This window comes from Acipenser ruthenus, chromosome 45, assembly GCF_902713425.1.
Source record: "Acipenser ruthenus chromosome 45, fAciRut3.2 maternal haplotype, whole genome shotgun sequence".
Classification (NCBI taxonomy): Eukaryota; Metazoa; Chordata; class Actinopteri; order Acipenseriformes; family Acipenseridae; genus Acipenser; species Acipenser ruthenus.
In genome coordinates, this window is record NC_081233.1 from 7,587,179 (window position 1) to 7,600,126 (window position 12,948).

The 12,948-nt window shown below is 48.8% G+C and overlaps 1 protein-coding gene across 7 annotated transcripts in view; it reads right to left on the reverse strand.

Annotated features, from left to right (window-relative positions):
* The window catches only part of LOC131720884 (histone-lysine N-methyltransferase 2D-like), a 48,642-nt gene that overhangs the window by 14,334 nt on the left and 21,360 nt on the right, over positions 1-12,948 (reverse strand). For 6 of the 7 annotated variants that reach the window (XM_059013255.1, XM_059013253.1, XM_059013257.1 and 3 more), the window contains exons 24-39: positions 12,446-12,611; positions 12,032-12,121; positions 11,110-11,217; positions 10,355-10,534; positions 9,807-9,891; positions 9,098-9,339; positions 7,607-7,680; positions 7,427-7,477; positions 5,493-7,181; positions 5,045-5,215; positions 4,584-4,687; positions 2,152-4,061; positions 1,474-1,597; positions 1,148-1,235; positions 898-967; positions 64-296 (exon numbers count right to left, since the gene is read on the reverse strand). In XM_059013255.1, coding sequence (XP_058869238.1) covers positions 64-296; positions 898-967; positions 1,148-1,235; positions 1,474-1,597; positions 2,152-4,061; positions 4,584-4,687; positions 5,045-5,215; positions 5,493-7,181; positions 7,427-7,477; positions 7,607-7,680; positions 9,098-9,339; positions 9,807-9,891; positions 10,355-10,534; positions 11,110-11,217; positions 12,032-12,121; positions 12,446-12,611 — 5,385 coding nt within the window. The remainder of the gene's footprint in view (positions 1-63; positions 297-897; positions 968-1,147; positions 1,236-1,473; positions 1,598-2,151; positions 4,062-4,583; positions 4,688-5,044; positions 5,216-5,492; positions 7,182-7,426; positions 7,478-7,606; positions 7,681-9,097; positions 9,340-9,806; positions 9,892-10,354; positions 10,535-11,109; positions 11,218-12,031; positions 12,122-12,445; positions 12,612-12,948) is intronic. The other variant, XM_059013254.1, reaches the window with a different exon arrangement.

Consider the following 12,948-nt stretch of genomic DNA (forward strand, 5'->3'; position numbering starts at 1 on the left):
CTCAGACTACAACTGTTGAATTCACTGTTGAAATGTACAGTCCGGTGCAGGTGGGTTAGCTACCTGGTCCAGCTGCTTCTGGATTTTGCTCTGCTGCTCTGTGACCAGTTTGAGTTTCTCTGCGTCTGCCTCGGGGAACTCGCGCCCTGATTTCTTGGCCGTGCGCTGCTTGGCACAGAGCGCTTTGCGGGACTTCCTGTGCACCCCGATCTGCTCCTCCAGGAACTTGAGCTGCATCTGCAGGAGCTGCTGTGTGTGGAGCAGCCACTCCTCGTACTGCCGCAGCTCAGCATCGTCTGCAAGACACCAAACAGCCAGTCAGCAGTCTGCGATCAGCTCTGAGGCTGCTGCCGAGCTACAGCCAAAAGATTTGCATCACCCTATAGAATTAACTCATTCTGCTTCATAAAGTCAAATGAAACCAGCCGACTAATGTTACGTTAACATATTTAATTATATACCGCCTTGTAGTCGTCCCCCCCCCACATCATAACAAAGAATGGACAAATTAATGTAACAAATACTGTACTACTATTATGGCTCCCACTAGACTTTTGCAATATCATTTTGTAGTTCCTTCGATTAAATGGTGTTAAATAGAAGATCTAAATTCTCAATCCTAAAATTATAAGTGATGCAAAACTTTTGGCCACAGCTGTATGTATATAATCTAACATAATGTATGAATAGTGAATCTCTGTACATTGTCATTCTGGTTTGAAAGCAACATTCAACGTGCACAAAAGTATTGTCATTTTTAATTATTGCTCTAGATAAACTTGCAGGTGTAACCTCATTTTTGTTCGCACAAGTTGCTTTCCTGTACATGCAACGGAGTACCAAATCAATAATAACTCAGGCCCTCTTCTGGTAAACTGGCCAGAAATAAATACTTACTGATGTTTCCCTGGGCGAACTGTGGGGGGTTCGGTCGAGATGGTGCTGGATCACTACTCCCCTCACTCTCCTTAGAAAGAAAGAGCAGAGAAATTGCTTTATTTATTCATGGCGTGTACCAGTTATTTTCCAAGCACATTTTGCAGGACCTCGTATACACATGCAGACAATATATTTCAGAATGAGTTGGCTCAAGTTCTCCTTGGTTTATCAGGCTCTCCAGAAAGGTGGAGGTGGGATCAGCGCTTACCTTCCCGGTTCCTGGAAGCAGTCTGTTCTGCGCCTCGCTCGACCCTGGTGTACCAGCCAGTCTCTGTGCCAGCAGCGACACTTGTTGCCTGAAACAGGAAGAAAAGAGTTAGAGCGCCTTCATGTCAAAGCCAACACACAGTGAATCAAATCGCATTAACGTAAAACAAATTCCCTTTTCTATCACGCCCAACACAAAAAAAAAAAAAAAAAAGAGAGGACAACCTGCTTCACTGAATCAACCCCTTTGTGCGATTCAAATGAAAGTGTACAAGCGTGATTTAAACTGGTATGTGCTGTGTGTGAACTGGTGTAAGAAGTCTGTACCTGTTGATCCCTGGGGGTACCCCGATGGTGCCCTGTGCCATCACTCGCTTGATTCCCTTCAGAGCCACCATCTTCGCTTTGGCAATGGGGTCCAAGATGTCCTCCGTGGCAAACTTATCCAAATCTGCAGAAGCAATTTGTGTTGTTCCTGTAAATAGTTTGGTTTTGAAGCACACACATTCTCAAGATTCGATAGCGGCGATGCATAACACAAGCAAATCATTCTTTCGCAGCCTTCACGATGAAGGCTGAGCCACTTTTCAGAATGGCAGAACTGACCACTTAAAAGGGATGCGCTGTCCACCAAAGCACTGTGCTCAGATATGCTTCCCCACCTGAGGTTTCAAAAATCAGTTCAATTATACCATTCAGAACCTGAACTGAATAGCATTTACTACCAGTTTAATCAATTCCAACACATCATTGATCAAAATTGCAATTCGCAGTATTCTGTTAAAATGAGCTTCTCACAGTGGCAACAAATTACTTCAGTTATAGTCACTATCAGTCAATTAAACTGGCCTCAAATGAAAGCCGTTGAACAAATCACAAACATGATTACTCAAATATCAATACCAATTTCTTTGAATGAATTGGAATTGACTATAAAAGAATACGTAGCCCCCATCCCCTCAAGATACAAGCCCAGTTCTCAGACACAGCCAAACAGACCCTAACCTGTATCAGGGAAGAAGCTGTTGGTCAGCTGCTGCTGCTTCACGTTGATCCCCATCTGTTGCTGCGCTCCTGAAATGGTGTGCTGGTTTGGGACCAGATGGTGCCCTTGTGGCTGTCCTCCAATGGGCGACTGACCCGTGCCCATAAGGCCTTGTGCCTGGGCCATGGCCACATGTTGGGGCATGGTTGGCCCCAAGAGCCTCTGCTGTTGCTGGGGGGGCATGATGTGAGAGGGGGGCGGCTGAGCTGGCCTGGGAACCATCCCCGGGGGGAACTGTTGCTGCTGTCCCATGAGAGCGTGAGGAGGTGGGGGAGCTCGGTGAGGTCCCACCTGCTGGAGCAGAACAGACTGTTGCTGGACAGGGTGCAGGTGTGAGTTCACCCCTTGCTGTAGGGAGGACAATTGATGCTGTTGCTGCTGCTGCTGCTGCTGCTGTTTCTGCAGTTCCTTCTTCTCGTGCTCCAGTAGGTCCTGTATTAGCAGGGGCAGCTCGCTGGCTTCCAGAGAGCTCTCCACTTTGTCCAGGTCAACGGCCGGAGAGTGCTGCCCATCCGGGAGGCTCAGAGGATCCTCGTCCAGGTCGAATTTGGCCATGCCAGGCCGGTCAGAGGCCGGGGGAGGAGTGTAGGGAAGGGGGTGGGAAGGGCTGTTCATGGGGAACGGCAGGCCAGCGATCCTCACAGAACTCAGAGATGCAGTCCTGGAGCTAGGGGCACCGCCACCCTGCGGGAAAAGCCCATTCGAAGACCCCTGTTTGGGGTGGAGCAACATGGACACTGCCTCTCCTACTTCGTCCTTCACCTGACACAGCTCTTTAACTGGCTTCTGCTCTCGCTGGAACTGGCAGGTGTACGTCTGGGAACCGTCGTCCTCTTGTTTCAGTTTCTTCAGGTCCACGTTGCCCAGTTCTGGGGCAGGGGGTGGCTGTGCTTCACGACCCCGATCTAGAGCAGCAGCAGCAGGGGTTGGAGCAGCAGTGCTGGGGGCTGCCAGGGCTTGTGGGTTCCGACGCCCTTGGGAGGAGTCCCCTTCCTGCGATTTCTGGGGGTCCCCCTTGCTGTCCGAGCCGACGTCGCTCTCCGCTTCCACCAGCCGCAGCTGCTCTGTGAAGATGTCCTTGCGGTCACCCACATCCAGCTCGGGGTCGGTGTAGGCCAGCAGGTCGAACTCATCGCACTTCAGGAGGTCGTCCAGGTGGGGGTCCGCGGTCTCCAGGCTGTCCAGGTCATCATCTGCCTTGTCTGGGTCCAGACTCAGGTTAGCCAGGTCATCATCCTCCTCCTCTTCCCCCTCCAGGCCCTTGTGGGAGCCGAAGTCGTCATCCAGCTCGGGTTCCGGGCAGGGGAGTAGACAAGGCCGGCTGGTGGAAGGGTGTCCCACTGGCTGGGGAAGACTGGCAGGAGGATGAGGAGGCTGTGGGGCAGTACTGGGAGATTGTGGATGATGAGGAGAAGGAGGCACAGTGTTGTGTTGAGGCATCATCAGTGCCCCTGCCGTTACTGGCTGCACCCCAACTCCTGGCCCTCTGACTCCCTCTGGTGGTGGGGGGAGAGGCTGGGTGTAAGGGCCACCCACTTCCTGGTTGGGCAGGAAGAGTCGTGTCCGTGGCTGGGGACTCCTCGGGACAAACTGGGCCCCCACCGGGAGTCTCTGTGCATTGTGCCTGAGCTCAATGAATTGAGGGACCATGGGGGCGTGGGGAGCCTGCATTGCCTCCGTCTGTGCCTGTACCAGCTGTCTGGGTGGAAGGCCTTGCATGTTGCTGACCGCTATATTGAGGGGGTGTCTGGGACCCCCCTCTATTCCGGAAGGCTGTGGGAAGCGTCTCATGGCCCCTGGCTGGCCCTGCCACTGCCCTGGGAAGGGACCCCTGGTGTAAAAACCTTGGGGGCTGCTGGTCACAGGTTGCCTGACAAATAAAAACAAACACAAAAAAACATAAGTAATCATTTTCTATTTTCTTTTTTTTTTTTTTTTTGGAGGCACCTTTGTAGATCCCGACCCCACCCCCTTTTTTCAATGCAATACCATCTTGACAGCACAGCACTGCAGCAGTCATTCAGCATGGACAGAGTGTATATATGGGACATGGATGTGGTATTAGGCAAGCGGATAAACGAAAAAAAGTACCTTATTTTTTGTCTCAGATTAAATATTACAAAAACATGGATCAACTTCTCTTATGGTCACAGTCATTAATGCAAATGGCAGCAGCAGCAGGCGGTTATGATTCATTCCAGCATGAGAAATGTTTATGGGCCGAACAGATGGCAAAATATCTGCTAGTGTGGTGGTGTTGCTGTGTTTGGTGCAGACAGTGCCAGCAGATTGGTGTTTGTAGGAATAGACTGATGAAGTTTGGTTATTCTCTGGGGTTTAAATCACAGAACCCCACACTGTCAATCTCTGGATTAGGTGACGTCAATCCCACCTGATCACACTGGGGTCGAGGACAGCTGGAGTTCCGGCTGGTGGGGGTCGGATCACCTTATCATCCAGGGAGGCGGGACTTCCTGTTCCTGTAGCAGCTCTCTCCTAGAGAAAGGGGGGGATAACATTCCAACGTTACTCATATTCCCAGTTCTCTAAAACTGATCAAATTGTCAAGTTTACTTGCATAAGCACAGAAAAACAAAGTAAGCTGTACAGCTATGATCAAAAGTTTTGCATCACCTAGAATTTTAGACAAAAAAAATCATGTAAACTACCAAATTATATCACAAAAGTCTACCGGAAGCCATAATAGTAGTACAGTATTTCATGTTAGATTTTGAATAGTCACATTCTTCAACTCAATTCTACAGCGGTGTGTAATTCAATATGTTAACGGAACATTATTCAGCAGGTTTCATACGACTTAGTTAATTCAGAGCGGTCTATGTCGATCCTCACCTGCACGGCGGGGTAGGGCGGTGGAGCCCGCTGTGATTTGTCCTGCTGGTAGCCTGCAGTCTCCCCTGGCCAGGTGGTGGCGCCACTGTTTGCTGCCGCCGCCTCTTTCTCTTGACGCAGCGAGTTCCTCTGCATCTGCTGCCTGATCAACAGCTCCCTCAGTCTCTGTCTCTGCAGGGAAACACCATGCAACACAAACAGCAGGGTCATGCACAGGGCTTCTGAGTTTACAAACACGCACGTTAACTAAACTACTGTTCACACCATTGATGGAGGTAAATTCACAGAGCAGCACAAATCTACGGGATGAAACCTAATCTATAAATTGTGCAATTTCTAAAAAAAAATTAAAACGTCCCCATTTTAGTATTAGACTATTAAAATACTGTTAAAATAAACCAAATGATTAACATACCGAATGGAATGTATACTCAGTGTTCTGATTTACCTGTCTGTGCTTCTCAAGCTCCAATTGGCTGAGGCCACTGAGTGACGGGTCCTGGCTCAATGAAAGGTCAGGAAGCTCCTGGGGGCTGGGCGCTTCCTCCCGCCTCTCTGGCATGCGGACCAGAGACGCCCTCTGGGGCTGGAAGGAGGGATCTGGGGAGCGCAGGGCGAAGCTGTTCATGTTCACGTTCATGGCCGGAGCGTGCTGGGGTGCGCCAGGCTGGTGCGACGGGGAGTGTACTGCAGCTTCAGCGTAGGTTGCTGGCACCACTCGAGTCTGGTGCTGGGGGCTGGGGAACAGGCCCACGCTGGGGCTCCTGGCAAAGCTCGGCTGGGCAGAAGGGCCCTTGGGAAGGGAGTCCCCCATAGGGGTGCCTGGCTGGCTGACGTGGGGAGAGGTCCTGTAACTGGGCTCCCCTGCAGTGGACCGGGGTGGCTTGTGCATAGGGGCGAAAGGGTCTCTAGATTGAGGGCGGGATGGAGGGCGCGAGTAAGGGTCCGGAGACTGGAAGCGAGGAGTCACTGGGGATTGGCAAGAGTAGGCATCGTTGGACAGGGCCCCGGGGGTCAGGGGCGACTGGCAGCTACCTTGAGATTGCGGGCTGGCTGGCACCCTGGAGCAGGTGTCCAGAGGGAGGCCTCTTTGGGGCAGAGGGGAGCAGCTGTCCCCAGACTGGGGCCGGGGAGTGAGTGGGGGCTGGGCGTATGGGTCAGAGAAGGGGGTTGAAGGAGACTGTCTGTACTGGTCTGTGTGATGCTGGGGGGAGGCCCCCGGGTGCTGAGGGGTGGAGTAGCCCTGAAGAGGGTTCACCTGCTCCCCCTGGTGCATTCGGGGAGTCATGGGAGCTTTAAAAACGTCACTGTGCCCACTGCCATCAGGGAACCCAGATACAGCAGCAGAGGCGGGCGAACCGATGCCAAAATCCGGCCGGGGACCCATGGAGGCAGTAGGTGCTGGGGAAGGGAGCCCCATGAAATCCTGCCTCTGTCCCAGCCCAGGAGTGGATGCAGGGGAGGAGGAAGTCATCCCACATTCTTGCCTCTGTTCCATTCTGACCCTGAAAAGGTCCCCAAAGTGTGTCGGGGGTTGGGAAAGCAAGGGGGACTCCCCAGGTTTTGAAAAGCATTCTCCTGCAGCAGGACCCTGCCTCAGCCTTGGGCTTTCGGGAGGAGCCAAGGGCTCCTGGAGGGCACCACCAGCTTGCTGCTGTTGGGGTCTCAGGAAGGGATCATTGGCCATTGGTTGAGGGCGCCTTGGGGTACCTGGAGTACCAGGTTGCAGATCCAAGGTGCCCAAGCTAGGAGGTCTACCCTGGGGGATCCCTGGGGGCATCTGGAAGCCAGAAGAGGCATGCATGGGGCTGGAAGACTGTGAGAAAGGCGTTGAGGGGTTGCTGTAGTGATGGTGGGGCGATTGAGGTGGCATTTTTGTAAAGGGGTCACCCTGCACTTCCATCCCAGACACTGATCCAGGAGTTCTGAGCATCCCCTCCGAGGCTGGAGGCCCGGTGCTGGGGAAGAAGGAAGTGCTCGGGTCCTGGCTGTACGGGAAGGGGCTCTCAGCAGAGCTGGGCTGGGAGGGGGTGGAGATTGTGCCGGAGGGAGGAGGGATGTGCAGGTGTAGGGCTGGCCTCTCCCCTTTCTGCTTGAATTCAGTCTTTATTGGCCGGGTGACCTGGCTCTCTGCCTGCTGCAGAGACAAAACACAAGACATGGGTTTAAGGCTAAAGAAATATACATCCTTATTTATTTGTAGTTAAGATCCACGATTACCAAGGAAAACACATCTGGATATTTCATGACTTGAGTTTGAAATGTCTGGTTTTCTAGATTTATGTGCACGCTTTGAAGAAAATACCTGCAAGCGGTACAACAAATATCTGCCATGAACATTTATTTTTCTAATCTAAAGCGAGTTGATTAAGGGGCACACACCTTCTGTGCCTTGTTAATGCGTTGAGTTGCTCTGTTGTCTTTGGCCTTTTGCTGCAAGAGAGGATAAAAACGTCAGTTCCACTTTTTTAGTTTAAAAGATTTGTTAATATATCTCTATAGAACATTAATAGCCATTAACATTCCTATTGCAAACATCAAAAAATCCCACACCCCACTTACCAGATAGGGCACTTTGTCAGCTGCTGAAACCTTTCTCCACATTTTCATGATTTGTTTGCATCGGTTAGACCAGTCTGAGGATGAAAGCAGGCAGGGTTATTCCTACATCCAATACAACAGCAGCAAGACTAACCGTACACTGCTTACGGGATACCATTCATCACCCCCCTAATGAGCGCAAAGTTATCTAGGGCAGCAGAACAGGAGCGACAACATGATTACAGTTCCTACAATCCACTCTCCTACAAGAAGGGCATGGAGAACAAGATGTGATCTCTCTCAACAGACCTGCCCAGTATAAAATAGCAAATACATCAACTGAATCTTATCCTCCATCGTTTAGGATCTGGCTTGTTTGGAAAAAGAAACACCAACGTGAGTCAAATGAAAAAATAAAAGGTCGACAGTACATGTCAGGCATGGGTTCAAATCTTTTAAAACACGTCAACCTTTGTACAGAGGGAAAGATAACTCCTGTCAAACCTGCAGACAGCTCTAGAACTATAGGAAAGATAAAATCGCCACTTAAAACCAGCAGAGCAGTAAACTAATCAAACACATTTACATTCACATTGCAAACCAGTTTGGTAATATGGGTGACAACGAGCATGCTTTTGACATGCTATTCCAGGGCCATGTTGTCAAAGCAATCATTCCTGTTTATTAAAAGAGGAAAAACACAAGCAAAAAAAATACAACATCCAAACCACTGTATTAAGATTCAAGGCCTATTAAGCACTGGTTTGTTTTTCGGTTTAACATTAACCCTTTGCGGTCCATTTATTAATCGCGCGTCAGGCACGCCAGGTCTAATTAATTTTCACACGCGCAGTTAATTTTATACGCGCTGTTTAAAAGTATTTTTTTTCACAGTCAAACGGGTTTAAATGGCCCTGCATATCAACAAAGCACACACTAGGCATCTCCAGCCCCTCCCCAGCCTTTTGTTTGCTATAGCGTTCAGCTGTGTAAGAAATAAATAATAATAATAATAATAGTCGTACATACCGATCGATCATCTCCAGATCACTCGTTTTATCACCAAACTCCTCAATAATGCGATCCAAGTCATTATTTTATTACTATAACATCTGAAAAAAGCTCTGCAAATGTCCATGATAGTCTCAGTGCGCTGACGCACTTAGCCAGCTTGTTTATTATGGACGCCCATTATCTGATACCTGATACCATGTATGACTATTCATGAAATACGCCTTTTTTTTTTTTTTTTTTTTTTTTTCCCGACTTGTCTCGGCTCCTGTCGCTACCACTCGGCAATTGAATGGTTTTCTCGGCTTTTTCCGGAGAAAAAACGACTAAACACCCGTTTATTGCGTTGCTATAATGATGTCGGACCCAGTCCGACAAAGGACCTGTGAGGAATAATTGCAATGTCGGACCCAGTCCGACAATGGACCGCAAAGGGTTAAGGTGTTCTCCTGGTCCCCTATGCCCAACGCTTGCGTGACCCCCACCCCCACGGTGGCTGACCTGGGTAGTCCTGCCTGAGGTTGGTGTAGTTGATGTTGGCGTACAGCACAGGGGAGATGGTGGAGAGCTCCCCCAGCTCCTCGTCCTTCTCCCAGCGCTGCAGGCTGCGCTGGTTATAGGAGAGCCCGTCGCTGTCCTGCTCTGTGGGGGTTGGGGGAGTGGAGGGAGTGGCTGGGGTGGAGGGGGTGGCCCAGGGGCTGTCTGGGTCCCCCTGGTCTGGGCTGAACAAGCCGCTCCGATCCCTGCAAATAAAAAAAAAAAAAAATTAAAAAAAAAAAAAAAAACACACAAAAACGACAGGCACTTTAAATGTTGGATACTGTCGTCTTTAGTTTTTAAAAATGAAGTATCCTCTCCATTAACGGGTTATAGTAAAATGGTCCTCAAATCAGGGCACGAGGGCCTCAAGTGGCCCCTTGGGACCCAAAACATGACTGCCCCACACACACAACCCGTTCACCAGCGGCCACTTCAACCAGCCAACGAATGTCATGCATTGATGGCTTCAATCATGATATCCAACTTAAATGTAACTTTTCAAATTCTGTTTACTCACTCCACTTCCCCCCTCCAAAAACAAACAAAAACAATAGACTATCTAGGGGACAGGTTTTTTTCCAATACACAGAAGTTTGATCAATATAGTCTTGAGCTTGCCAGTAGCGTCTACAAATCCATGTAATTCAACACTGTGCCACAGCCGTCTTACCTGCTATCGAAAAAGGGGGACTGCGAGAGCCCCGGGAATGGATCCATTATCCCAGTAGAGGGGAGCGCACCAGTCAAGGAGCCACCTGCAAACAAGCAAACCAGGTGTATCAATAACACACAAAAAAGTGTGCAAATGTAACAGGACAGAGGCTGGGAGCAAACCTGCTAACCCCACAAGCATCTGTTATAGAGCTTTTAACCTAATCGTCCTGCCAGGGGACAGAATCCATAACCGCCATGCATCAGACAACACATCTTGTTTTCAATCAGAATTTTTTTTTTTTTTTTTTTTTTTTTTTTTTTTTTAAACAAAGGGTTTCAAAACATGCATTGTTTTCCAGTTCACAGAACACAGCTCTTGCAGACAGGTTGCTCTGGAGTCTTATCATCAGATTCTCTAGGGAATCCAAAAAACAACATCCTTAATTGAACAATTAAAAAGACCTGGCAGGTAAGAGGCTCCGAGCAGCTCGATTCAATATTGAAAAGACATGGCTGGAGGTCCTGGATTGGAAGTGCCACTGCTCTACACCCTGCCTTCTCTACCTGGCATGAAGGATCTCTGGGACAGCGTCTGTCTGCTCAGGTCTCCCGTGCTCCCAGTGGTCTCCAGTATGGGACGCATGGTCGCCTGCAGGTTTCCGGTGAGCGTGGCGCCATCCTTCATCCCCAAAACCTTCCGAAAGAACTGCTGGGAATCCTGGCTCTCTACCCCCGAGGGCAAACCTGAGGGGGGTGGAGGGGCAGATCGAGAAGGTAAGAGAGGAGTTTGAACTGTGAGCAGCAGACAGAACACCACCAGCAACAATACAACGAACTACAGAAGATCTGATACTTTAGATAGTATTTAAAATTAGCCTTTCAAACTGCAGCGAAAACGTTAGCCGCGATTGAATAACCTTCTAAATAGATGAAAAGGAATAGTAGCAAGGATTTTGTTACAAGGCCCAGGTATGCAATTTGATCTACAATGGAACCGCTGTGTACGTACATCCTTGTGAGCTGTAACTAATGAATTAAACATCCAGATAGCTTGCTGTAAAACACACATCGAATATATAGTTAGCAGATTATTGACTGATGCCTTAATCCAGGATTTAATTCTTCATTAAATCTAATCTGACATGCAATTAACATTTTCATTAACATCTGTTAGAGGTTTTTGAGGTCTTGAAAGCTAGTGTTAATTCATAATAAACACTATCAACTTCATCATTTAATCCAGTTATTCATGGAAATCAATGACTCCATATAAAAAGAAACCTCGCCCACCTATAATATTTAGCATAAATGTAACCTACCATCTGAAGAAGGCTTGTCTGTATCAGAGCTCAGAGTGCCCTCTGCTGGAGTCGAGGTCTTATCCTTGGGAGAGGAAGGTGGCTCTGTACCAGAAGCAGCAGCCGCACCTGCAACAGGAACAGCAAGAGAGAGAGAGGGTCTATTGAACAAACCGCCTACGAGGCAACCCAAAGTCTGGAAGAACAGCGGATCATTATTCCAGAATGGTTATTTAAAAATGCATCAAGTCCCCAATGAGCAAAGAAATAACTAGGGCAGAAATGCTGTACGATTCCATTTACTAGATTCAGCTCCGTTTAAAAAAAAAAAAAAAGCCTGACCTGGTTAATACAAACCACAACATGCAGTTCACAATAGATGGGCTCCATGAAGTGCTTTTGGTCTTCCATCACGATACACAACTTCAAATGAATAAGTTTTGTCCTCAAATTTGACCTGGACACTAAAGTTAACACCCTTTCTCAAAATAGTTTTGGTTAAACTATTCAAAACATCTTCACTGTTAAAAAGGACAGCTGCACAGTGTCTCCTGGCGCCATGCTGGGGTACTGGAGAAGATCTGGCACAGCCAGAGTCACCACTTTGTCTGCTACAACATTCACTTTCCCAGCGAAGTGCCGACCAAAGACGCTCGCACTCACTCTTAGCTTTGGAGTTCGGAACTCAAGTCAGTATTGCTTAGGGATGGAGAAATCCATTTGCCTTGCGTGTAGATTTGTTACTGAAGTTATCAGGCTCCTGCTAAATCCACTACGAACAAAGCAGGACTTAAAACAGCAGTTACCCAAATCAGCAAGACCAGACAAAGCTCATGAGAAAACCATGGTAATGGGTGCAGAGCAAGTAGATTTCTGACAGCTGCTGCCAAAGCACAGTAATTCCCCTCCCTGCCTCAATGCAGCGGAAAGGCAAGCCACCCACCAGCATCGTCTCCCTGGTTATCTGCTGTTCGACTGCCCTCCTCTTTGAGCTGGGTGCCGTCTGCAGCAACTCTGTCCTTCGCAGCCCCTGCTGAAAACAAGCAAGCAGGGAAGTTAGGGGCTGTCACTGTGCAGAAGCAGGACAGGGATGCTACATCTCCCTCCAACTTAAGTTTCAAAATAGGTTTCGATTTGAAAATAGCGATTTATTCAACTACATGTACAACCAAGTTACTTGCAACAAATCCGTCCGCACATCAGCCAACCAAATTGCATGAGTTAAGCGAATTAAAAACAGTGGCTTAACCAGGATTCACCACAATCAGATTCTATAGCTTCACATGTAAAAATGCAAGCAGGACACACAGTATCCTCCACTATCTCCCCCTGGGGGTCAGCAGGGCACGGGACCCACCTTGCTCCTGCGATGTCAGGGAGGTTGCAGACTCCTGTGGGGTCGTCTGCAGGGTGGTGCTGGGCTGGGCAGGCCGGTGCAGCCCCTGTGCCAGTCGCTGAGCTCCACCCCCATCCTTCACAGCCTTCCGGCTGATATCCAGCAGCGTCTTCCCAAAGAACGCCTCCTGCACGGGACGGCAGGGGAAAAATTAAAATTACTCTCCATCAGCATTTCAGGAGAAATAAAAAGAAAATACCGTAACAGAACTGCATATAGTTGCAGAAACCAGCTCATCCAGTCTAAAGGATTAGGGAAATGTTTTCTTTCACTTTATTATTATTTAGAAAAAAAATCAGACTTCTAGCTAGACTCCCATTGCATTGAGGGGCTACAGCGATTATGGTATGCTCCAATCCAGTCAGTAGGACACACATTGTACATTGCCCGTTTTGTTACTTCTGCAACACGTTGCATGCCCTCCCTACACTAGCAGGAATCCTAAACGTGCAGTTCAGACCCAG